The 25,378-nt window shown below is 41.6% G+C and overlaps 1 protein-coding gene across 1 annotated transcript in view; it reads right to left on the minus strand.

Annotated features, from left to right (window-relative positions):
• CD38 (CD38 molecule) overlaps positions 1 to 3,856 on the minus strand; it is a gene marked incomplete at its 5' end in the record, with an annotated part of 37,854 nt that extends 33,998 nt beyond the window's left edge. The window contains one exon of the mRNA XM_081225109.1: positions 3,642 to 3,856. Within this exon, the coding sequence (XP_081081235.1) occupies positions 3,642 to 3,856 (215 nt within the window). The remainder of the gene's footprint in view (positions 1 to 3,641) is intronic.
• Positions 3,857 to 25,378: the final 21,522 nt, after the last annotated feature.

A 25,378-nucleotide genomic window follows, 5' to 3' on the forward strand; every position in this document is an offset into this window, starting at 1 on the left:
AGTAACTGCATTGGGGGAATTGTTAATATCTCTTCAAATCAAGCTTTACTAATTGTTTCAAAACACCCAAAGACTAAAGATGTAGGCAACTTTCTGCTATGTGGATATGTCATGTTTGATACAGCAGGTAAGAAGTGGAGAATTAAATTTAGCAATTCTTGAAATGCCTCATTATGGAAGAAATTTGAATTATGTCTATAAAACTACTAAGCTGAAGCCATTCATTTAAGCAGGTATATAGCCTCCTTTTGTGAAGCTCCTTACTTTTTTTTTTTAATTGTGGTATGCCCCACTATTTAGAATTCCACTAGGGGGATTAAGTGATTTTGTTTTCTTCACTATATTTTAAAAATATTTTTCCAAGTATTCTAAAATGGGCATGTTTTACTTTTATAATTAGAAAAAAATGTCATTGGAAGAAAAAAGAATGTTATTCTCATGCTCTATTTATTCTTCAAGTTTCTGACCTCAGTTTTCACTTTACTTTTTGTCTTTAATAACAAGATTCTCATCATGCCCCCGCTTCCAGAGCAGGTATTTACTGGTGATATTTTTTTTGAAAAAGATGAGCCCCCATTCCCCACTCATATCAACTATGAAAACTCGTGGATATAATCAATTCTTCCCTTCCAAGCCCTTAGTCTTTGAAACACACACACACACACACACACACACACACACACAGGAAAACAATTCTTGATTCATCTCTCATTCAGTTTCCTGTTTTGTTCTCACCATATTGCATCTGTTCTTTCCACCACAGTTCATTTAAAGAAAATTTTGTCCTGGTTGTTTTCTAACCTGATCTAGGTCTAAGGCAAGAAATAGATCTTTAATGGCAAGAAAAAATGCATGACCACTTCGAAATTCATTTATTGCAAAAAATCTCTTAACTGACCAGTATTTAACTGAACCACTTTCTGTTCTCTCTGTACAAGTTGCCTATCTCCCCAAGAACTTTCATTTTCATTCACTTGGTTGTTTATTTACCTATTCTTGAATACGTTTATGCTTGTTGTTTTTGCTTTAATTATATGCTTTCATTAAGTTGTTCATAAATAAATTGGATAAGTGGAAAAAGAAAAAAACATGTTTTCTATGAAAACTAAGTTGAATTTTTTGGTAAAAATGACCCAGGTGAGTCACTTTAAAAATGTTGCTGAATTTGATATTGGTAGGACAATTGTCAAAGACCTTAGGAAACTGTAGAAATCTAGAAGCATTCTTTTTTTCATATATATAAATTTACTTATTTTATTTTTGGCTGCATTGGGTCTTCATTGTCACATGCAGGCTTCCTCTAGTTGGGCTTTCTCTAGTTGCTGCAAGTAGGGACTACTCTTCGTTGTGGTGCACGGGCTTCTCATCACGGTGGCTTCCCTTGTTGAGGAGCAAGGGCTCTGGGTGCACAGGCTTCAGTAGCTGTGGCACGTGGGCTTAGTAGTTGTGGCTCGCAGGCTCTAGAGCGCAGGCTCAGTAGTTGTGGCACATTGGCTTAGTTGCTCCGCAGCATGTGGGATCTTCCAGGACCAGGGATCAAACCTGTGTCCGCTGCCCTGGCAGGCAGATTCCTAACCACTGCACCACCAGGGAAGCCCAGGAAGCATTCTTTACTTAGACAACTTCTCAGTGGACTTTAAAGAAGCTGGCTCTCAAACTCCAATTTCTTCCATCTTGAATCCCTCCTTATCCATCCAACCAGCACACTATTTCTGCTCTCCTTTCCAGCAAGACCCCTGGTGAGAGCTGTCTATGTACAGTCTCCAATCCCTCTCTTCCCATCTTTTTCTTGAATCCATTCCAGACAGGCTTTCACCATGACCACTCTTCTAAAACTGATCTTGTCAAAGTCATCAATCCATTGGTCAATTTTCAGTTTTCATCTTACTTAACCAGTCAGAATCACTTGAATAAGACAATTAACACTTCCTCCTTATAAAACATCTGCTTGAATTTTTATGCACAGTTGACTTCCACATTTATATCTCCAGCCCAGACCTCTCCCTAGTACCCTAGACTCATAGAAACCAGCTTCCTATTCAATATCTGCACTTGAATGACAATGGACATTGCAAAACTAATATGTACAAAGCCAGACCGGTGGTTCCTTTCCCAACTTGCTTCATCCCAGTCTTTCCCTTTTTGATAAATGGAAATTCATTTTTCTGGTAACTCAGCCCACAAATCTTGGAGTTTTTGTTGTTTCTTCTTTTTCTCTACCATCCCATACACAAGTCCATAGCAAATCACATGGAATCTACTTTCAAAATGTATCCAGAATATTTCCCCTTCTCATCACCATCCATCACTATCCAAGTTGCAGTCACCTCTCACCTGAACTGCTACAAGAACTCTAAATGGCCTCCATGCTTCTGTCCTTGCCCCACTACCATCTATTTTCAACCCAGCAGCCAGAAGGATCCCTTTAATAAGGTGTCAGACAGTGGTACATGCTCTATACATCACTATTCATCACTAGTGGATGTATCCTATATCCTAAGGACAAAAAGAACCATAAAGACATTTAGATATTTTGTTAGTAATAATAATAAAAATACATACATATAATTATTTGTATATATGAAAGCAAATACATAATTATGTTAATGTTATTAGGAACCAAGCTTTTTAGGGTCAGAGAAAAGAGATACAAACATAAAATTTAGGAATTCCCTGGTGCGTCTCAGGGCTCATCCCCTGGGATCGCGGGTGTTTGGAGGCAGAACTGATCTCAGGCACACGACGAAAATCGCGGCTCCCCTGCCCGCCTTTGGCAGCCTGAAAAGCAACTCTTTACTTCCCAGCTTATTCTGCTTTATGTACAACTTCGAAAACTGAGTTTTCCGGGTGAAACCAAGCCCTGAGAATAGAAGTCAAGAAAGCGTTTCACTATGGGGAGAGATTAGAAGCTAGCTGGGAGAGGCCCCGAGGAACCTTCTGGAAAGTTCCGTAGACTTATGTGGGTGGTGTTTTTAGGATTCTGGGTGCAGGTGTTTTTAGAATCTGAACGGATTCATTAAGCAGATGCGCTATACCGTGTGTTTATCTTTAAAATTTTTTTAAGTTGTTACTGCTTTGTTTTGGTTTGTTATTGGATGCTGTGGTCACATTCATTTCAGGGCGCACAAAAAGACTCGGGATGCTGTTTTATAGTAATGAATGAAACTAACTGCAGTGATCGGGCCCTTCAGACACCATCCTCCCACCTCAGGCTCCGCAAGCCACTTCACCAGGTGTCTGTAACTGTCCGGGGCACTTTTGGGTCAGAGATGGCGAACGCAAACCCCATGAAATGTAGGAAACGCCAGCAACTCCCCGGCTTCCTGGACGAGTGGGGCTGCGGTCCCAAATGGGGCCGGGCTCCGGGCGTCTCTGACAAGTGTCCACCAGTTGAGCGCAAGGGCCAAGGAGCAGCGCGCTCGCCACCGCCCGCCTGCACCTCTGGGGACTGGCGCACGGACTCTCGAGCCCGGACTCCCTACTCAACACTGCCCCGCAGGCTCTCAGCTGACTCGGAACAGTCGGTGCTTTGTTTCAGGCAATCCAGACGGCTACTCGGAGCGCACTGTCCGGCTGTGCCCAGCTGTGCCCAGTCACCACAGCGCGCGGTGCCCCGCCATGCGCCAAAGACGCCAACTCACCTGAACTCTGGCTGCACCAACTGCATGTAGTTGTAGCATCGCTCCAGGACGATTTCTTGAAAATGGGCAGTGGTGCCCGTCCCATTCCACTTCATGTGCTCGGACGAGCGGCGCCACATCCGGACTCCGACCACCACCGCGATGACCCCCCCCACCAGAAGACATAGAAACATGCAGAGACAGATCTTGGCTTTCTTGGGTCTGCGGTCGGCCATGGGGTCCAACGCGGGTCGCCCGTGGGGAAGTTGGAGAAGAGGCTGCTGGAGGCTGGGCAGGCAGGGAGGAGAGAGCTAGCTCGGTTCTGAAACTGCACTTCCCCTTTATCTCTCACTTGCCTTTTCTCCGCTTCCTTTCCCACCCCCATCCCCTCCTTCAAAGTTCTTCGATCGCGGTCGCTCGACCAAGGATTTTAAGGTCTTAAAAAGCCTTCGTGACCACCGAGAGGGGTGGGATAGGGAGGGTGGGAGGGAGGAAGACGCAAGAGGGAAGAAATATGGGAACATATGTATATGTATAACTGATTCACTTTGTTATAAAGCAGAAACTAACACACCATTGTAAAGCAATTATACTCCAATAAAGATGTCAAATAATAATAATAATAATAATAATAATAATAATAAAGCCTTCAGCACCTACTACAGCCGTTCACTTCCCAACTCCTGAGCAGAGAGCCACCAGTTTGACCTTACTTGGCAGGCACTCAAAGAACAGACAGAATACAGCCTTATACTCCTCAGTTGGCTCCCTTTATCAAGCCGCACTTTACACTTTACCCACACCTGCTTCCTGGACAGTGTCAAGGCGACTGTCTGCCTCCATACCTGTGTACATGCAATGCCTTCTGCCCGCAAAGGAAGGCTCTACCTCTACTTATAATGTTGAGGAATACCTGCTCAGCGCCCTGTAAAGGCTCTACTTAAGCCTTCTCTCCATCGGCATCAGATTAAGCTATGGGTTCAAACTGAGCTCTGGCTAGGTGATGTGGGGTAAGTTACTTGACCTCTCTGTGCTTCAGATGTAAAGTGGACACCATAGCAGTACTCACTTCATGGGGCTGTTATAAGGATTAAATGAGCTCATATTTACGAAGTGTTTAGCCTGGCACATGGTAAGCACTCACTAAGTGTTAGCTATTCCTACCTGCTCCCTGAGGCTGTGGAGGGGATGCAGTTTTGTAATCCATGAGGTGTTGCTTGGAAGTGTCTGTCATGCAGTAAGTACTCAAAGTAGTGGTTCAACAAATAATCCACTAGCTTTTCCCAGATGCCCCCTACATTGCCTCTCTCAAGGTTTCCTAGCACTAGGAGCATCTGTGACATTTCAGCAGAGACCTAAGGCAAGTGGAAGATCAAGCCAAGAGACTTCCTGGGGCAAACAGTTTCCAGACAGAGGGGAGAGCAGGTGCAAATGCCCTGAAGCAGAAAAGCCCTTGGCCTGTTCCAGAAGCAGCAAGGATGCCATTGGAGCTGGGATGCAAGAGTGAGGGAGGCAGAACAGGAGAGAAGTTCAGAGGGTAAGAGGAGGCCAGGTCACCCATGGCCCTGTAGGACAAGATAGGACTTCTTGGACTGTGAATTTTATTTTTAACCTATTCAAGGTCACTGATTGACTTGATCAGGCATGACATTTTAAAGGCTCAATCTGGCTTCTGCATTGAGAATAAATTGTGAGAAAGCAAGGAGAGAAAGATGGAGACCAGTTATGATGACTTTAACCAGGAGAATAGTAACAAAAGCAGCAAAGAAAAAAGGAAGTTGATTCTTGATGTAGTTTGAAAGCATAAGCAATGGCATTTACCGATGAGTTGGATGTGGGGTTTACCAGAAAGAGAGGGGTCTAAGATGGAATTTTGGCTTGAGTAACTGACCAGAGAAAGGACAGCATTGCCCTGTATAGCAAAGGGAGAACTAGGGGTGAAATAGATTTGGTTTGGGGGAAAAGGTGTGAAGAAAGAATTTGGTTTTGGAGGTGTTAAGTTTGAGATGCCTATTAGATCCCCAAGAGGAGACATCGATAGCTAACTGGGTATAAATATCTGGTATTCAGGCAAGGGTTCAACCCTGGAGACATAAATATGGGAGCCTTTCGCATATAGTTAGTTTTTAAAGCCAAGAGGATACATGAGATCATGTAGAAAGTGTCTGCGGACACAGAAGGAAAGGTTTCCACCATGGGGCATGTGTGCAGAGAGATCAGAAAGATGAGGAGAGCTCCTGCAAAGAGAACTGGGCAGAGAGACCCCTGACACCAGAGGGAGGGCCACCTGGGAGTTACTGGAGCAGCTGGCAGGAGCAGTTTTAGAGGAAGGTCCAGGACAAAGCCGGATGCGAGTAGGTTGATGAGAGTATGTGAGAAGAGAAGGTGGCTTCAGTAAGTTGGCTGACTTTTTTTGGAAGAGCCTTTTTTGTCAAAAGGAACTGAGGACTTGATATTGAGCAGAGACCTGTATAATATGTTTGAAGGATGACAGGGTAACCCAGTGGACAGGCAACAACTGATAATGCAGAAGAGGGGAAATTGCTGTAGCGGAAGAGCTCACATGTAGGTGAGAGGAATCCCAGGCACGAGCTGGTGTGGCAGGTGCTCCAGCCCTCATGGAAGGAAGGTGGAGGACATAGCTTTAGGGGAGGAGGGCTGATGGATTTGCTGACAGCAACTACGTGTGGATGGTGGCTTCTGACTGCTTCTCAGTGAATAGAGAAAGTCACCTGCTGAGAGTGGGTGGGGCCAGTGCAGCTCAGGAGACCAGGAGGGAGGATGGGGTGGGGACATCAGAGGTTCCCAGGGTGTTGTTAAGGGGTCAGGAAGCTAAAGAAAAGCCAGTCAGCGAGGGTTTCCTTCTTTTAAGCCACGCTTTGTGAAGATGTAGCTTTTGAAACCTAACTCTGGTTACTTTACCCACCCCAACTCCCCACTTGCTCTATTCACAGAAAGCAGGCATGGAAGCCTCCAGCCTCCAAGGGCACCTCGCCCCCCAGCCCCTATGGCACTCCTGTCCTGGGGCCCTTCTATCTGTCTCCAGCCAACCCAAGCTCTTCCCTGATGCTGGGCCTTCACAGATGCCATTACCTTCCCACCCCTACCCAACCCCTGCTGAGTTCCTTCAACGTGACTTCCTCAGAAAGCCTTTCCTGACCCCACTGAGCTCCCAAACTGAGTTAGGTCTCCAAGTTGTACACTTTCCTAGCAGAAGAACACAGATGCCAGTGGATCTCCTGGGACAATACAGAACACAAAATCTCTGGTGTGGATCACCCAGACCAGAGAATTTCTTCAAGGTGTCCTCTCCAACTAGACCAGGGTTTTGCTTGAGACTAGGTCTGCAGGAATTAAGGCATAGAAAACAAAACTTATGGTTACCAAAGGGGAAAGGGAGGGGGAGAGATGAATTAGTAGTATGGGATTAGCAGATACATACTGTTACAGATTAACAGATACATACTTACGTATATATAAAATAGATAAGCAATGAGGATTAACCATTAACACAGGGAACAATATTCAATACGTGGTAATAACCTATAATGGAAAATAATCTGGAAAAAATACATATATATAACCGAATCAGTTTGCTATACACCTGAAACTAACACAAAATTGTAAATCAACTGTATTTCAATTTAAAAAAAAAGCCTCAACATATTTCCTGAAGTGGAAATTTAATTGCCCATATACTTCAACCATAATGTTATAACAATAGAAATAATGATCAAAAAGTTAATTTTAAAAAAAGAAAAAAAGAACACAGGCTCTCTGATCAGGTAGACCTGAGTGATCCCTGCCACATGGACAAGTAAGAAAACTTCTCTGAAGGACAAGTTCATCTTCTGTAGAGTTGGCTTAAAAATATCTACGTGCATCACTGAATTATTTTGAGCATTGAATCAGGTGACATATAGAGAGAATAGCTGAGTGACCCCTTAGCAAGTATTCAACAAAGAAGCACTAATAATGGGGGAGCTGCGTGAGGACAGGAAGGATGGCGGTGAGTCAGAGTAGATTTTCGGAAGGCTTTGGAGAGACAGTGACACTAGATGAGTCTGTGGAAGGGCAAGGCAGATTTGCAAAAGGGAGAGAGACATGGAAACAGAACTGTAGGGCAAACTGGGGGCAGACGATGGAATGTCTGGGGCACCAGAGGAGTGACCACCCCCAGGCCACACACCTGGTTAGTGGAAGTGCTGGTCCTAGAATGTGGGTTTCAAGCTCTTATTTTCCTTGGTCAGCTTCATGAGTCATTTTTAAATCATGCAAGTAATACAATCACATTTAAACAACTGGGAATAGAGAAAAGAAGAACATTGCCTCTACTCCCATTCCAAAACCCTAACCCAACTACCATTAGCATTTTGGTATTTCTCCTTCCAGCCTTTTTTTCTAATCTCTGACAGCTTTAAAAGTAGTTATAATATATATTATATATATATATATATATATATATATATATATATATATATATATATTTAAATTTCTGCTCTTTCCTCCTCACTGTGCAAATGTGGTCCCTGCCAGGCCATATATCCTTTCCCAAAACCCTAAGCCCAGGCTCAAATCCCAACTCTCCATCCCTAGGTAGCTCTTTGAGCTGGGCATCTTATCCGGTACTCTCCCAGTGTTCAGGCTGGCTGTAAGAACCTGGGAGTGTACGCATAAAGCAAAGAGCAGCCAACTTCTGCGCAATACAGCCTGTAGAAAAGGGGCTTCCTCCTCTTCCCACGCCTCTCACCAGAAGCCCAGCTCCACAAGAGCTTATGTTTTGTCCTAGCACCAGGACAATGCCTAGTATGCAGTTGGCACTCAAGCAATGCCTGCAGAATGAACAACTCCCTCTCCATCAGATTCACCAGCTAAAACCCACCCATGAGTGGGCATCTGTTGTTCATCTGAGAAGTAAAGTGCAGTGTTGAAGGGAGGGGAGCGGAGAGGCTATGATTAATTACATAATTCTTCTTTTTCCTCCTTCAGTAATAATTACTAACATCAATTAGTGTTGAATACTTTGTGTACAATAGCCTACAATATTGTCATCATGTAAATATTTTAGTATTTCCATATTGCAGATGAGGAATCAGAGGCTTAGAAAGGTAAGCAATATGGCCATGGTTAGTTAATCAAGAAGGGTTTTGAACCGAGACAATCTCATTTCAAGCCTGTCCTACCAACACTACCTCTACGTCCTTAGGCAGCAGATAGTTAATGGGTTCCCACTCTGTGCTGGCCCAGAGTTGACAGACTCAACTTGTTCTCACAGAGGGTTTGTGGTCCAGCGTGAGAACTTCTGGAAACACGTTCTTGGGCATGCATCCATGGCAGCCATGAGGCTCTGAGCATCACCGGGAAGCTCAGGGTGGACTTGTTTTCCTAGGAAGGCGTTTGTCTCCCTAACGTGTTTTCAAATCAGAAGAAGGGTGAATAGATGCTGAATATCAAAAACAACAGAAACGCCCACTCTTTGATGTCAAACACAGCACAGCCTGTCATCTGGGTTTTTTTTCTTCTTGTAGTCTTGTGAAAAGGAAAGCTGCACGATTTCTCCTCCCATATCTTGAAACATAACAAGGCCACGTCATTCACTCTTTATTCTGTATTGTCAATGAAACAGATTTAATAGGACTTGGCAGAATGCCTTGGATTGTTTTTAATTCACTTGAGCTGTCTGCTCTTTTTGTAGTGCCCTGGCTTGCTTGTTATGATAAATCAACACAGCCACTTCCTCAGTTAGGGTTAACCTTAGCCTAACAGATTTGGCAACTTCTCAGCTCTCCCCACACTCCACCTCCTTCATCTAGTTCCTTGCTCTTTCCTGAACTTTCAGATGACAGCTTACACACCCCATGTCTAGAATCTTTTACAAGCTCTCTCATTCCTGTCATGAGTTTCCATATGCACCCTATACTTCCTGGTTGTTTTCTCTGTTCATTTGTTTGTTTTTGATCAGTTTCCTCATTCCTCTTGCCCTACACTAGACTTGTTTTTTTTGTTGTTGTTGTTTTCTGCGGTACGCGGGCCTCTCACTGTTGTGGCCTCTCCCGTTGCAGAGCACAGGCTCCGGACACGCAGGCTCAGCGGTCATGGTTCACGGGCCCAGCCGCTCCGCGGCATGCGGGATCTTCCCGGACCGGGGCACGAACCCCTGTCCCCTGCATCGACAGGCGGACTCTCAACCACTGCACCACCAGGGAAGCCCTACACTAGACTTTAATTCGAAGCAGTCTTTTTCTCAGGTATGATCCCAATGACTAGCAAGTCTCTGACACCTAGTAGACACTACAAAACTGCCCGTTGATGAATATCACACTTCAATGCAAATCTTTCTTCATTCATATATTCATCCATTCATGCATTAAATATTCATTGAGCACCTACTATGTTCCATGAACTGTTTCCGTTTTTCAACCTCTTTCCCCCAGTTTTATTGAGAAATAATTGACATACATCACTGTATACGTTGAAGGCATTTCCATGAACTGTTTGTGGTACTGGGTATACAGCAGTTTAAAAAATTCAATCCTTATGGAACTTATATTCTAATGGGAGGGGGCAGACATATAATGGACAAAATATGTAAGTAAACCATAGGGCATGTGAGGTAACGATGAGAGCTAGGAAACAAAATAATCAGGGAATGAATAAGGACAAGGGAGGTGGGAGAGAGGATTGCAACATTGGAATGAGGACTAAGGAAAGTCTCACTGAGAAGATGACATTTGAGTAAGGATCTGAGGAAGGTGGGGTAGCCACAAGATATGGGGGGAAACAGGGTCCCAGCAGAGGGAAGAAAACAGCAAGGGCAGATAAGAGGTGCCAGGTGCAGAGAGAGCAAGATGAGAGGAAGTGGGAGAAGAGGCTGGAGATCTGATGGCATGTGTGGGGGGTAGGGAAGGTAGATGGACACTCACGGTGCAGAAGAGTGACATTATCTGACTTGGCTTACTCTGGCTTACTCTTACTCTGGCTGCTTGTTGAGAATAAACTAAAGTGCGTGAGAGCAGAAGCAGGGAGAACGTTTAGGAGGCTATGGTGCCGTAATCCAGACGGGAGATGATGGTGGCTTGAACCACGTTGACTTCAGTGGATGTTGGCTGAATTGTGTATATATTTTGAAGGCAGAACTGAGAGTTGTTTATGGAGTAAAGAGATGAAGAGAGGGACTTCCTTGGCAGTCCAGTGGTTAAGACTCTGCACTTCCACTGCAGGGGTCACAGGTTTGATCCCTGGTCAGGGAACTAAGATCCCACATGCCGTGCAGCGCAGCCGGAAAAAGAGAGAGAGAAAAAGAGAGAGGTCAAAGACAATTCCAAGGATTCTTGGCTTGAGCAGCAGGAAGGCTGGAGATGTCATTCGCTGAGCTGCAGAAGACAATGAAAGAAGAATTCATTTGGAGAGTGTTAAATTTGAGATGCCCATCACATGCCCAAGTGAAAACATGGAGGAGAAAAACATCATGCCAGGCTTTACAAATATTAACCCATTCAATCCCCATAACAATCCATGAGATAGGGAGCATTCTTGGCCCCATTTTACAGGGGAAGACTGAGACTCAGAAAGAATGAATGACTTACCCAAGGTCACCAAGCCAGTGGGTAGTGGAACTGGGCAACTGGGATTCAAACCCAAGCCATGGGGTGCAGAATGCATGCTCTTCTACACCATACTGCCTCTTAGCTGAGAAAACACACACACACACACACACACACACACACACACACACCCCTCATTCCAATCACTTAAGAAAATCCTTGCCATTAGCTCTGAGCTGATCACTGTGGCCAGGTCCTGGCATGCTTTATTAGACTAGGTCTGAGTCTCCTGCTGCCTGAACTGGGTGGGGGTAGAGGTCCACATGAGGGGAAGTTCTCTACAGGACAATCAGGATATCATCCCCAGAAGAAGGGTGAATAGATGCTGAATTTCAAAGACAACAGGAAAGCACACTCATTGGTGTCAAATTTAGCCCACTCATAGCAACTTGGGCAAAGTTTACACATTAGTCATTCCACCTATGCATTTCAAACCACCCAGAACAACCCAAAAATCATGCCAAAATTTTCTCAACGGATTTTCTTATAAGATGTTTACTTGATTCCCTGGGACACTTGTGCTTTCCATTCTTATATTCCAACACAGAGAGGCTAAAGGTCAAATATCTCAGCTGGGAGGAGGAACACATTCTTGAATATCTAAGAGGCAACTGTGAAATGATGTTTTCTCAACATAGCATTTTTCAGAGCAGGCTAAAAACAAAATAAACAGAACACTCAAAAGAAAGCACCAAATAGAATTCACGGAAAGTAAGGGTACTGAAAATCATTCACTGATTTTCTAATTTTTTTTTAATAAACAAGTCTTTAGAGTCATTTTAGATTCACAGCAAAACTGAGCAGAAAAGAATGAGTTCCCATATACCCCCTTCTCCCACGCATCCACTGCATTGCTGCATTGCCCACCCTCAACCTCCACCACCAGCGGGGCACATTTGTTACAATCCAGAAACCTACATTGACACATTATAATCACCCAAAGGCCATAGTTTACATTAAGATTGATCCTTGGTGCTGCATACTGAACAGGTTTTGACGAATACATAATGACATGTAACCCCCATCATAGTAACATACAGAATAATTTAACTGCTCTAAAAATCCTCTGTGCTCTCCCTATTCATCATTCCTTTCCCCCTAACCTCTGGCAACCACCGATCTTTTTACTGTCTCCATAGTTTTCGCTTCTCCATAATGCCATATAGTTGGAATCATACAGCATATAGCTTCTTCAGATTTTTTTTCCACTTGATAACCTCCATTTAAGGTTCCTCCATGTCTTTTCATGGCTTGATAGCTCATTTGTTTTTAGCCCTGAATAATATTCCATAGTCCGGATGTACCACAGTTTATTTTTCCATTCCACTACTGCAGAACATCTTGGTTGTTTTGTTTTCTGAGACTAAATTTATTTCAACCTAATAAATTGTAAAATTCTGATTATTTTACTTAATAATTAGTAGTCTAAGCAAAGTTCAAATTTATCTTTTAGAAAGATATCCCTTCTTGAAAAGTAACAGCTCTACAAATAATTTTTTATAATATCAACTTTGTGCTCATATGTAATTTTCTAAATTAAGAAGGCTTAAAGACAAAAATTAAATTACTCATAACTTCACTCAGAAATAAATATCATTAATATTAACAATTTGTTGTTATGTATACATATATATATATAATTTTCCTAACATTTATACCCTAGGATTTTAACACAGATACTTTACCCTCTTTAAAAATTCTTCAGGGAATTCCCTGGCGGTCCAATGGTGAGGACTCTGCATTCTCACTGCCAAGGGCGTGGGTTCGATCCCTGGTCAGGGAACTAAGATCCCCTCAAGCTGCGCAATGTGGCCACAAGATTAAAAATAAAACCAAAAATTCTTCATAAGTAGTATTTCTAATAATGCATAGTCTTCCATAGTATTGTCCTACCATAGTTTATTTGATCATTATCTCAATTTCAACTATTTCCAATCTTTTGCTATGTTATGGTAAAAAAAAAAAGTCCTCTGGGCACATCCCTTAAGATTTTCTTACAATAACTTCTGGAATTTAATAAAATATTATTCTTTTTTTTTTTTTTTTTTGCGGTAGGCGGGCCTCTCACTGCTGTGGCCTCTCCCGCTGCAGAGCACAGGCTCCGGACATGCAGGCTCAGCGGCCATGGCTAACAGGCCCAGGAGCTCCGCGGCATGTGGGATCCTCCCAGACCGGGGCACGAACCCGTGTCCCCTGCATTGGCAGGTGGACTCTCAACCACTGTGCCACCAGGGAAGCCCCCAAATATTATTCTTGGTGTTAGAAGATAAAGGACAAAAATCCAAAGAACTGGGAATTACAACATATTTTAAACCTATAATCATTAAAATTGGTTGGAAGAAATTTTCCCATATCAAGGTATGAGGAAGTCATTCTGGCTTATACACTATTTAACTTAAACTTTATGCTAACTAGAACAGCCTGTTTTGTGGCCTATTCTAACATACATTGTACATTTGCTTTAACTATTAAAGAAAAGAATGCATTTAAACATCAAAATGGAATAACTGTGGTCCAGGCATCCAAAATGAAGCCTGGCGGCCACTGTGGTTTCAGACACAGTCCTGCAACACTGAGAACTGAATTTTCTGAACTGAATCAGACTCAAGGACACCATCAACTATTCTCAAAACAACATCTGCTGCCAGCTGCCAACTGCAAATTTATGATCCCAAGTTCTCCCCTTGTAACTATGCAACCATTTCAGACCCCAACCAATCCTTACTTATCAAGCATCCTTACTTCTTGCCAGCTCCAATTATGATTCTTGACAAATGACATGAAAGTTGGGGGGTTTTGCCTTTATAAGACTCCCCCATTTTGTAGTCCAATGGAACACAATTCAACTACTTCTTGAGCCTGAGTCTCCTGGGCTATAGTTCTCAGTTTGGCTCAAATAAAACTCTTTTCTATTCCTATTATAGATTGTTTATTGATTATCTCCATCGACATTGTTTGATATAGTCTTCTGGTTATCAGAAAAACTCACCTGTAGTCTACTTTGGTACCAAGCATGGGCCCCTTGTGAGCACCCCTGCCCCTCCTACTCCCAGCTTCACATCACTCTTCAGGTGCTTCAGTGAGGTTTTCCTGATATCTGGATCTCCTTGTATTGGGTAATGTTCCAAAACTTTTATTTGAGCTATTATTTTCAGACTTGGAGTCTTAAGGGGGGTACCAATATATTTCCTAGATGAAAAGGACCTAGGGGGAATTTCCTAAGCAGAGGAGCTAGAGGGGAGTTCCTATCAGGGGACCTCGTAGGAAGTTCTTAGGCAGAGGACGTAAGGGGAATTTCTAAGCAAGGAACCTAGAGGGCATTTCTAGGAAGGAAAGACCTAGAGGGAACTTTGGAGTGAACTGAGTTGGCTAATCTTTTTTAATGTGGCTTAAAATTGGAAGGATTTGTACTTTACAGAAAAATGAAACTGAAAGAAAATGGAAAATTGTGCCTCTAAAGCCTACCATCTCCCAGCCACCCACTGGAACTCCAGCTGAATTCATGTACAATTGAGATGGACCCAATACTTGTAAGTACAATAATTCTCTCACCCTGAAATGACCAAGATGGGGCTCTTTTGACATTCCCAAACTGGTTTTTGTGTATGCAGTTAGAGAAAGTTAGCTTGATAAAACAGTTTTTCAAACTTCTCACCCTGAGAGAACAAAACTATTCCTAGGAGAAAGATTAAAGCTGTAACTCTTTTATCATGTCCTTGAAATGTAAACACATCCCACACTGCCTGAGACTATGGCTTTGACTCAATTAGTAGAACCTAAAACTAAAAGAAAAAAAAAGGCCTTTGAAAACTCAAGAAAGTAAACTTATTCTTACTATTATTTATGAGCAAATGAGTTTTATATTGTAAAGCATGATTCATGACTAAGTTTTAAAATGAAAACTATGTGATCTCTATGTCTATCTAGATGTCTGTATGTAGGTTATAAATATATGTTTCTACCTCTGGATGGTAAAAGAGCTGTATTTGATTGAATTAAAAACAAGTGCTTACGAATTAAATATTTCTAAACGTAACATGAAGTAGCCTAATTTTTTTTAAGGATCACAAGATGAGAAGAAGGCGACAGCAGTAGTAGACAGCTGTAATCCAAGAATCTGGGCCAAGCCTGTATGATCCATCCTACTAGTTCAGTTGAACTGTTTACCAAATGTTTATCTCCCTGTCAAAATTGAAAGCTATTGTTTTACTTCTAGCTAACTCTTGCCCCAGTATACAGGACGGAAAGAAAATTCTTTAGTAACGTTGTCACAAAGTATAGCTACTGAGGGCAGTCTAACCAATTGTTGGATCCGTCATCAAATTCCCAGGTCAATACAAGACTGATATAAGCCTCTCATAATACCTGTCACCAAATTTTCAGGTCTTCCTAATGTTACCATCCACCTAGACCGACCTCCCTAACTTTACAGGTTCAAATTTTTCAACAGATTAACATGTCCAGTCCTTGTCTGATACCATCCTCAATCCTTAGAGATCAAGCACAATAACCCTAGACTACTTTGTTTTTTCGCTTACTTAAACTGAATAAAGTCTTAAAGAGTAAAACGTGAGTAAATTATGCCAGCAACTCCCACATGTTAAATACCACACAAATGACTTTTGGAAACCTTGCAAGAGAAATGACCCATGGTTTGATGCTGTGTTGACAAAACTTCCAATAAGAGCACCCTGGGAGGGGTCACTGCACTTCCCCAGATTTTGTCTTCACATGTGATACTGAAATTGACACACCTTCCCAAGGATGGGCACATAAATGTCTTCATAGCTGGAAAATAGAAGGTTTATTTTTATTGGGTTTATATTATGCATTGTCTGTATATAAGGAAACAGATTAACCTCCTTTTTCTCTTCATTACAGAGTCAAGAGATCCATGTTAGCAGGATACCAAGAAACCTGCTGGCAAAGTCTTTTGGGAATCTTGGTTCCTAATGCAGGAGTATGTATAAAGAAAAATATGATTAGAAATCTATCATCACCATTGCTCAAATAGCCAAGAAGACTGCAAAAATCATTGCAGCACAGCAGACATGCCTAAACTCCTTAGCCCAAGTAATGTTAGATAACAGGGTTGCCTTAGATTCTATGCTGGCTAAACAAGGAGTTGTTTGTGCTATTGCTCATACTACTTGTTGCATTTGTATCAATACCTCTGGAGAAGTTGAAATTCACCTAGAAAAAGTTTCCCAAAAGGTAAAATGGTTATAAGATGTAAGACAAACTGACCCTTTAAATGATCTGTTCAGTTATCTCCCCTCAGGAATAGACAATTTTTTCTGCTTTGCTTTATAGATGATTGTCATTGTCGTAGTATGTATTACTATCTTTTCCTAGCTATTAAACTACTTATGACATGTATCACTGTTTGCTTTAAGTCTTCTGCTAAAAGTACAGGTACAATCATAAATATATTGAGCAGATTGTACATATGCTTCTGTATATATGATGCAGACAAAATATATACAGTTGTATACATACACATACATATATATATAAATGCATAGTTTATAATTAAGTGTGAAAACTATTCACAAAAAAGAAAATGGTCTATAAACACTAAAGTTAATGTCACAAAAATTTACTTGTTCATTCATGTTCACACTTCAAAACTATGCATTGAACCTACTCTATGCACCTGGCTGTGGACTATATTCTAAGAATATAAAGACTTTAAAGCCAAGGTGTCTGCCCTGTACAGGTCTATATTCTATTCTGGAGAAAGAATTCTTATTAACTAAGGATAATTGATTGTTATGCACATCATGATATAAGCTCATTGACAGAAGTGTAGTAGCAGGAGTGAGTGAATAGTGAGTAAACTAAAATTAGAATTTCACTAGGTCCTCATTCATAAATTATTTGATCATATTTTACGTACAGTCCTAGAGCTTGGTTTTCCAGCTACCAGCTATAAACAGCCTAAAGGTAAGAGTAAAGAAACTACCTCCTTTTTTTTTAACACTTTAATGTGTGCCTATATTATCCCATACATGCATTATTATATGCAGTATTATCTCATTTAAATGTCACACTCAGTTAACCGTTTTTCCTTTTAGAATGATAGGGTGGCACACTGGATACCAAAAAAATGCTGTTGCTCAGAATTACACAGCCAGAGTGGAATTTCAAAATCTCATTTTTTTTTCAGTGTGTTTGTCTTAATTTTTCCCAGTTTTATTGAGATATGATTGACATACATCACTGTATAAATTTAAGATGTACAGCATAATGGTTTAACTTACATATATTATAGAATGACTGCCACAATAAGTTTAGTTAGCTTCCATCATCTCATATAGATACAAAAAAAAAGAGAGAGAAAGAAAAAAGAGAAAAAAAATTTCCTTGTGATGAGAACTCTTAGGAGTTTCATGTATATCATACAGCAGTGCTAACTATTTTCATCATGCTGTACATTACATCCCTAGTATAGTTGACACTTGAACAATGTGGAGGTTAGGGATCAACTGCCATGTAGTCAAAAAACCACATACTGCTATCTCTGAAGTAAAACAAATGAACTGATAAAAGACTCACCCAAGGGCAGGAAGCTGAAATAGTTTGGATGGAATCAGCACTCAAACCCTGGTTCTTTCTAGTCTCCATATTGTGGCCTCTGAAAACAAATTTTCCCCATATGTAGTTAATGTAAAGATCTGTAAAATGAAAATATAGGTACTATATTTATTGAAAAAAATCTGCATATAAGTGGACCCTCACAGTTCAAACCCATGCTGTTCAAGGGTCAACTGTACTTATTTACCTTGTAACTGGAATTTTGTACCTTTTGACCACCTTTCTCCAATTCCCTCTCCCCCAAAACCCTGCCTCTAGTAACCATAAGTCTAATCTCTTTTTCTATGAGTTTATTATTTTTGTTTTTAGATTCCACATACAAGTGAAATCATTTTAAATTGGATTATTTGATTTGTTTTTTGCTGTTGAGTTGTATGACTTATTTATACATTTTAGATATTAACCCCTTATCAGATATATGGTTTGCCAATATTTTTTCCCATTCCACAGGGTTTTTTTCACTTTGTTGATTGATTCTTTTGCTGTGCAGAAGCTTTTTAGTTTGATGTAGCTGCTTTTGCTTATTTTTGTTGTTGTTGCTTGTGCTTTAGGTACTATATCCAAAATATCGTTGCCAAGACACATATCAAGGAGCCCTTTTCCTACATTTTCTTCTAGGCGCTTCATGGTTTCAGGTCTTACATTTACATTTTTAATCTATTTTGAGTTAATTTTTGTGAGTAGTGTAAGATAAGGATCTTTTTTTCAGTAAGAAAGAAAGAGAGTGAGACAGAGAGACAGAAAGAGAGGAGGGAAGAAAGGAAGGAAGGGAAAGAAGAAAGAAACTATGCCATATTTAATGTTCAAACAAAAATATTTTATTCATGCTTACTATATAAGGAAAATTTATGTCTTCATCAGACAACTATTAATTCATTTTTTCAATTTGCTTAATTAATACCTGTGTTGAGTTTACCATATGCCAGCACTACTATATCAGCAGTGAACAAACCAGATGAAAATCCCTGCCCAGCCAATGTTCATAGCAGCATTATCATAATAACCAAAAAGTAGAAACAACCCAAATGTCCATCAACTAATATATGTATAAACAAAATGTGATGTACCTGATGCTGAAAACTTGGTCTCTGTGCACTGGTGCCAAATCGAATCTTGGATACAAAGTTTGGGTGAAGTAGAAAATAATACCTTTATTGCTTTGTCAGGCAAAGGGGAACACCGAAGACTCATGCTCCTCAAAATTGTGTGTCCCTACCCGGGAGGATTTGGTGAGGAGTTCTGTAGCAGTTGTTCAAGGGTGGGGTTGCTGGTAAGGATTAGGGTGTGTGCAGGGTGTGCATTCCTTTAATCTGGCCTCAGGTGGTCTTCTCTGGAATGAAGAACACTAACATCTTCCATTTGTTGAGGGTTTTAGTTCTGTAAAGAGCTCAAAGATATTGTTATGTGTATCCCTTGAGGCAGAACCAGGACCCTGCCCCAAGGCTGCACTATTGTTTCTTGGCTGCTCCTCCCTTATCTCTGCATCCCCTCCCTTCCCTGGTTAGCAACTGTTTGGACCTGCCCTATGAACTCAGGGAAGGTCATGGAGGCTGAAGGCTGTTCCCTACAAACAAGAAATGGGGGACACAGAAAGGCTTCCATGCCCAGGAGTCCCACAGTGTCCTGTTCGGTTTCATACCCATGCAATGGGATAATGTTCAGCCATAAAAAGGAATGAAGTACTAACACATGCTATAACATTGTTGAACCCTGAAAACATTATGCTAAGTGAAAAAAGCCAGTCACAAAAGACCATATATTGTATAATTCCATTTATATGAAATGTCCAGAACAAGCAAATCTATAGAAACAGAAAGTAGATTACTGGTTGTGTTACCAAACGCCAGTTTGTGTGCCCCAAGCACAGTGAGGCCAAACAAACTGAAACGTCAGAGTTTGGAACAGAAAAAGGTTTATTGCAGGGCCAAGCAAGGTGAAAAGGTGACTCATGCTCAAATAACCTGAACTCTCTAATGGTTTTCAGGGAGAAGTTTTTATAGACAAAATTTGGGGTGAGGGCTACAGGGTAGTGACTTTCTTCTGATTGGTTGGTGGGGAGGTAACAGGGTGGTGGTCCAGGAATCTTGTGTTCAGCCTGAAGTCATCATCCTCCACCTGGGTGGGGGCCTTGTTTCCAGCAGAAGAACTCAAAGGTATTGTTAGACACATTCCTTGAGGAGGAACCAGGACCCTGCCCCAAGGTTGTACTATTTTTTCTTGACTGTTCCTCCCTTGTTTCTGCATCCCTTCCCTTCCCTGATTAGCAACTATTTGAATCTGCCCTTTGGAACTCAGGGAAGGTCAAGGAGGCTGAATGAAGCCTATTTCCTACAAACAAGAGACAGGGGACATGGAAAGGATTTGTACAAGGGAGGGCCCCACAGGGTCATGCTCCATTTCAGTTGCTTAGGGCTGGATTGTAGGGGCAATGGGGAGTGACTGCCAATGGGTATGAGGTTTCTTTTGGGGCTGATAAAAATGTTCTAAATTTAGATTGTGGGGTTGCTGCAAAACTGTGACTATACTAAAAATATACATTGAATTGTATACTTTAAAAGGATTAATTTTATGATGTGTGAATTATATCTCAATAAAAATGTTAAAAGAAAAACCCTGCCCCCCATGGCATTTACATTCTGTAGTGCAGCTTCCTCCCATTTCTCCTGGATCTGATATGAAGCCAGCCCATTTCATACCTCATGGTCCAGGTTTCAGTTCCTTTGTGCAGAAATCTGGGCAGTAAGCTCTCTACTGAACCAGTGGTGTAATCTAGATATTATTCCTGGTTCTTTCTTAATTCCTTCACCCTCCTAGAAATTCTGGAACTTAATTTCTTATAATGCACTATTGGGAGATAATTCTGTTTTACATATCTAAGAACTCTGACTATGGCAGAGACCAAGTAACTTAAGACCCATCCAGTTCAAGGCATTGACTCCTATAGGCAATACTGTACAAAAGGCATTGAACTGTGAAGACTGTAGCTCCATGGTGCCACCCACAGTGAAGACCAGCATACCACTTGCGATGGACAACACATGACTCAGGTGGGAAACACTTTGTTCTGTTTCATTATAGGAATGACACCAAATAACTTATATGTATTAAAACCATTAATTGATATTGAATATAATTAATCAAAATGCTGGTGCTATTATATTTTTAAAAATTGAACATTTACTCTCCAATGAATTACCTGTAAATGAAAATGATTCTCTGTAATATTAATATTAACAGGAAGAAGTGTTAAAAAGAGGGTGAGATTGCAGAGATGTTTTAACAGGAGGACCACTGTTTACAACAGTCCTGGAGCTGTGTGCTTTGTCCTCTGACAGACAGGAGAAGGTCCATCTTGTTAGCTAAGGTTACAAGACAGAGACATAGTGGAACTGGGGTGGATCTTGGAGCCCAGAAAGGCACTGTGAAGACAGACCATCATGGAAAGAGAACTGATCAGCCACTGCACAACTGTATATCACACAGAAAAACTGTGAAAGTCACTCCAAACTTCATCCTCTGAGGCCACCAACAGGAATAACAACCTGACATACCTGCAGGACACTACAATAACCCAAGTTTATGGTGATGGCCTGATTCATCCAGAAAGGATTCACATTCTATTCAGGATACCAGCTTCACAAGGCCAGGAAGTACATAACACACTCTAAGTCAGAATGGTTTTCAGTCTTTCTTAAACTATCTACCACATTCTCACCACATCTCCACTCAACTGCAGAAAATGGTTGAGTGTCACTTCCTGAGTGTAGCTTGTACTCAAGATGTAACTTCAACATGTTTTTTTCAAATACATCCCAACCCCAGCCCTGCCCTGCAGTGCAAACCTTTAGCCACAAACAAAAATGGCTAAAACCAAAATATTGGAGATTGGTAAGAAAAGTTCTCAGCTAACTGGGTGTTTCATGGGGCTAAACCCATTCTTCTCCTGAGGGTCTTTAATAGCTAAGTTTTACTGCACAGTCTATTTTCACAACCTTTAAAAGGCCAGGACTTCTTGTGTTTTTCTTTTATGAGAACAACTTCCCTCGACTTGTTATGAACAAAACTTGGGTCCACTCACCTTTGTGCAGCAAAACCAAATTTACTGACTCTGGGTTGTGGTGAAGGAAAGTTCAGCATTTATTGTAAGCACCAAACAAGGCATCTGGGTGGCTAATATTCAAAAGAACCAAACACCCTGATGGTTGTCAGGGAAAGGTTTTTAAGGACAGAGTGAGGGAGGAGGTTGCAGGGTATGTGATCAGCTCATGGACATTCTTCTGATTGGTTGGAGGTGAGGTAATTGAGAGCCAATATCATCTTCCTCTGGTTCCAACTGGTCTGGGGTCAATGGACTTGTGGGCAGCATACAGTTAACTTCTTCCACCTGGTGGGGGTTTCAGTCTCTGCAAAACAGCTCAAAGGACATGGCTCAGAATATTATCTAGAGCCCCTGGGGAGGAACTAAATATGCTCGACTTTGTTTAATGGCTAAACTGTTTTTATTTTGTCTCACTTGAGTGTTTTCCTCTGTTTCTGCATTTTCTCACTTCCCTGATTAAATTTATTCTTTGGAACTTGAAGAAGGCCTAGGAAGCTAAAGGTTTTCTACAAACAAGAGGCAGGCAGAGAACACGGTAGGGGGGTGGGAGTGGGGTGTCTGTCCTGAGAAGGCCCTATGGTCGTTTAAAAACCCACATTGCTCTGTATTAGCAAAAACACTGGAAAGTGATTTTTTTCACATTTGGTTGTTATTGTTAATGGTGTGTTTTGTTTGGATTTCCTTTTTTTTTTTTTTCCCAGAGTCCATGGTTACTTGCAAAATAAAGATTTATTTTACTGTGTAATTTTGAAGTGTATGCCTGTTTCAAGGAATGAGAGGATTTTTCAGACTATCTTTGGAACCCTAGGGCTTCTATCAATCAACACAAAACTTGCCCTGATGGAGGAATTCCCAGCTCTCAGATTACCTTACCTTTTTCCCCTGAAACCTCTAGACCATTGGAATTAAAAGCTGGAGTCTTTTAAATAATTAAGAAATTTGTTTCTTTGGAGGTGGGGTGTAGTGTTTATCTGCAGTAATAACCAAATGTCTAGATTTTCTTCAAACTGGGTTCTCGGAGTACACATCAAGTTTGCATTCAGGGATACATAAACACTCCGAGACGTTCATCCTTCTTAAGAAGCAGCACTCTACACTGACTAAAGTTTCTATCTGGACTCAGCATTTATTTTCATCTTTGGAGGTTTTCATTTGGAAATAATATGTGGTTGTTCAATTCACTGCTAGACCATAGCCAGCAAAGAATTAATATATCAATACATCAGTCTTACAAATGCATTTACTCCTTGACCTACTGACTCCATATCTAGGAATTTATCTTGCAAATATCCCTGCCCACATAAGAAACGATGGGTATACCAGATTATTCACTGAAACACTGTTAATAAGAGAAATGACTGCAAACAAACCAAATGATGTCCCCAACAGGGGATGGGTTAAATAAATTGTGAAACATCTCTCCCATGGAATATTATGTAGCTGTAAAAAAAATAGTGAATTATTGCTGTATGTGCTGATACAAAGTAATCTCTAGGATATATTCGTAAGCAGAAAAACGCAAGATACAAGGCATTATTTATGGAACACTCCCTTTTGTGTAAGAAAATGTAGAGAGTAATAATATATATTCATATGTTCTTGTATTTTCACAAAGAAACAAGTGGTTATCAGAGTGAAAGGAAGGGGACAAAACAGGTGACAAGGGTGGGAGTGAGGCTTTTTATGTTGTTTGTATTTTTTTTTTTAAGCTTGTTGCTCTTTTTTTTTTTTAAGACCATACTTCATTCAGATTTCTTTTGCTTTTTTTTTTTAAATTTTATTTATTTATTTATGGCTGTGTTGGGTCTTCGTTTCTGTGCGAGGGCTTTCTCTAGTTGTGGCAAGTGGGGGCCACTCCTCATCGCGGTGTGCGGGCCTCTCACTATCGCGGCCTCTCCCGTTGCAGAGCACAGGCTCCAGATGCACAGGCTCAGTAATTGTGGCTCACGGGGTCAGCCACTCCGCGGCACGCAGGATCCTCCCAGACCAGGGCTCAAACCCATGTCCCCTGCAATGGCAGGCAGACTCTCAACCACTGCACCACCAGGGAAGCCCTGTTGTTTGTATTTTTGAACTATATGTAAGTATTGCCTTTTCAGGAATAACATAAAAATCACCCAATGTAATCTAAAACAACTTATAATATATTAGAAGAATGAACCCTTGAGACAGCATGTGTTTCTCATCAAGCATGCTTATCAAATCACCTTCCAGTTGAGAAATCAACAAAATTGTGTATGCAGCTGCATCCTTTATTGTTTCTTCATATGACTCAGAACCACACAGAGTAAATGACAACATCCTTCCTCTAGACATTGGCCCCTCCACACCCACCCCAGGGACCCTGAGAACAGAGCCAGCAGACTGGAAGTGCTCTTAGAGAGCAGCCCTGGTAGATGTGTGCATGACTAAAAGACTATTTGGAAATTCAGAAATCTTTCCAAGCTACACATGACTGTTTCCCTGGGTCTCTTGAGGCCCGAGTTCACAGTCGGGTCACCGTAACCCTAAGAACCTCTATCTCAGTGCCTTTTGAAGCCTCCATGTATTTTGTAGAATATCAGCTCCTTTCCAAGAGTCTCCACCTCACTCTCTCTATGGGTCCTCATGAGGAGTATTGCATCTCTGGTCACAATGTCTGCCTATGGCCGGTGGCTTCTGTCAGGATTTTCCTTTCTTGCTCAGCCCCCACTGGTGCTATGTACTGAAAAGGCAGAGGGCTGGACACCTCCCACTTGATCCTCCAGGTTCTCCACCCACTTCCATTTGGCTCTCTGCCCCCAACCTACCCCAGAGGGAGGAAGGAGAAAGCTATGTATTTCCTGTCTTAGTTCATTTGGCTACTATAACAAAACACAAAGACCAGGTAGCTTCTAAACAACAGAAATTTCTTTCTCAGTTCTGGAGGCTGGGAAGTCCAAGATCAAGGCACCAGCATGGCCGTGTTCAGGTGAGGTCCCTCATCCTGGTTCACAGATGGCACCTTCTTGCTGTATCCTTACATGGCAGAAGGGGAGAGAGATCTCTGTGGGTTCTTTTTCATAAGGCACTGATTCCATTCATCAGGCTCCACCTTCATGGTTAAGCACCTCCCACCAGCTCCACCTCCTATTACTACCATCTTTGGGGGTTAGGATTTCAATACATGAATTGGGGGCACACGAACATTCAGACCACAGCCATTGCCCCAGCTGGCTCTTTCCTTGCAGGGTGGCCTCCCACCTGCCGGATTCATTGACAGAAGGTCACCGCTGCTCTCAAGGTGACCTCTCCATGGGACTCTTTCCTTCCAGATTCTTGCGGCCACCTCATCCACTGGTCCCTTTAGGCAGTGTTTTGCACACTCTCAATATCTTTGTAAATGGTTCTTTGTTAAACCTTCTTCAAATTATCCAAATTTGAGTGTGTCATCTGGGTCTTGCTAGGACCCTGAGGGAGTAGACTGGCCCTGCCTGCAA

Source organism: Mesoplodon bidens, assembly GCF_964165515.1.
Source record: "Mesoplodon bidens genome assembly, chromosome: 1".
NCBI lineage: Eukaryota > Metazoa > Chordata > Mammalia > Artiodactyla > Ziphiidae > Mesoplodon > Mesoplodon bidens.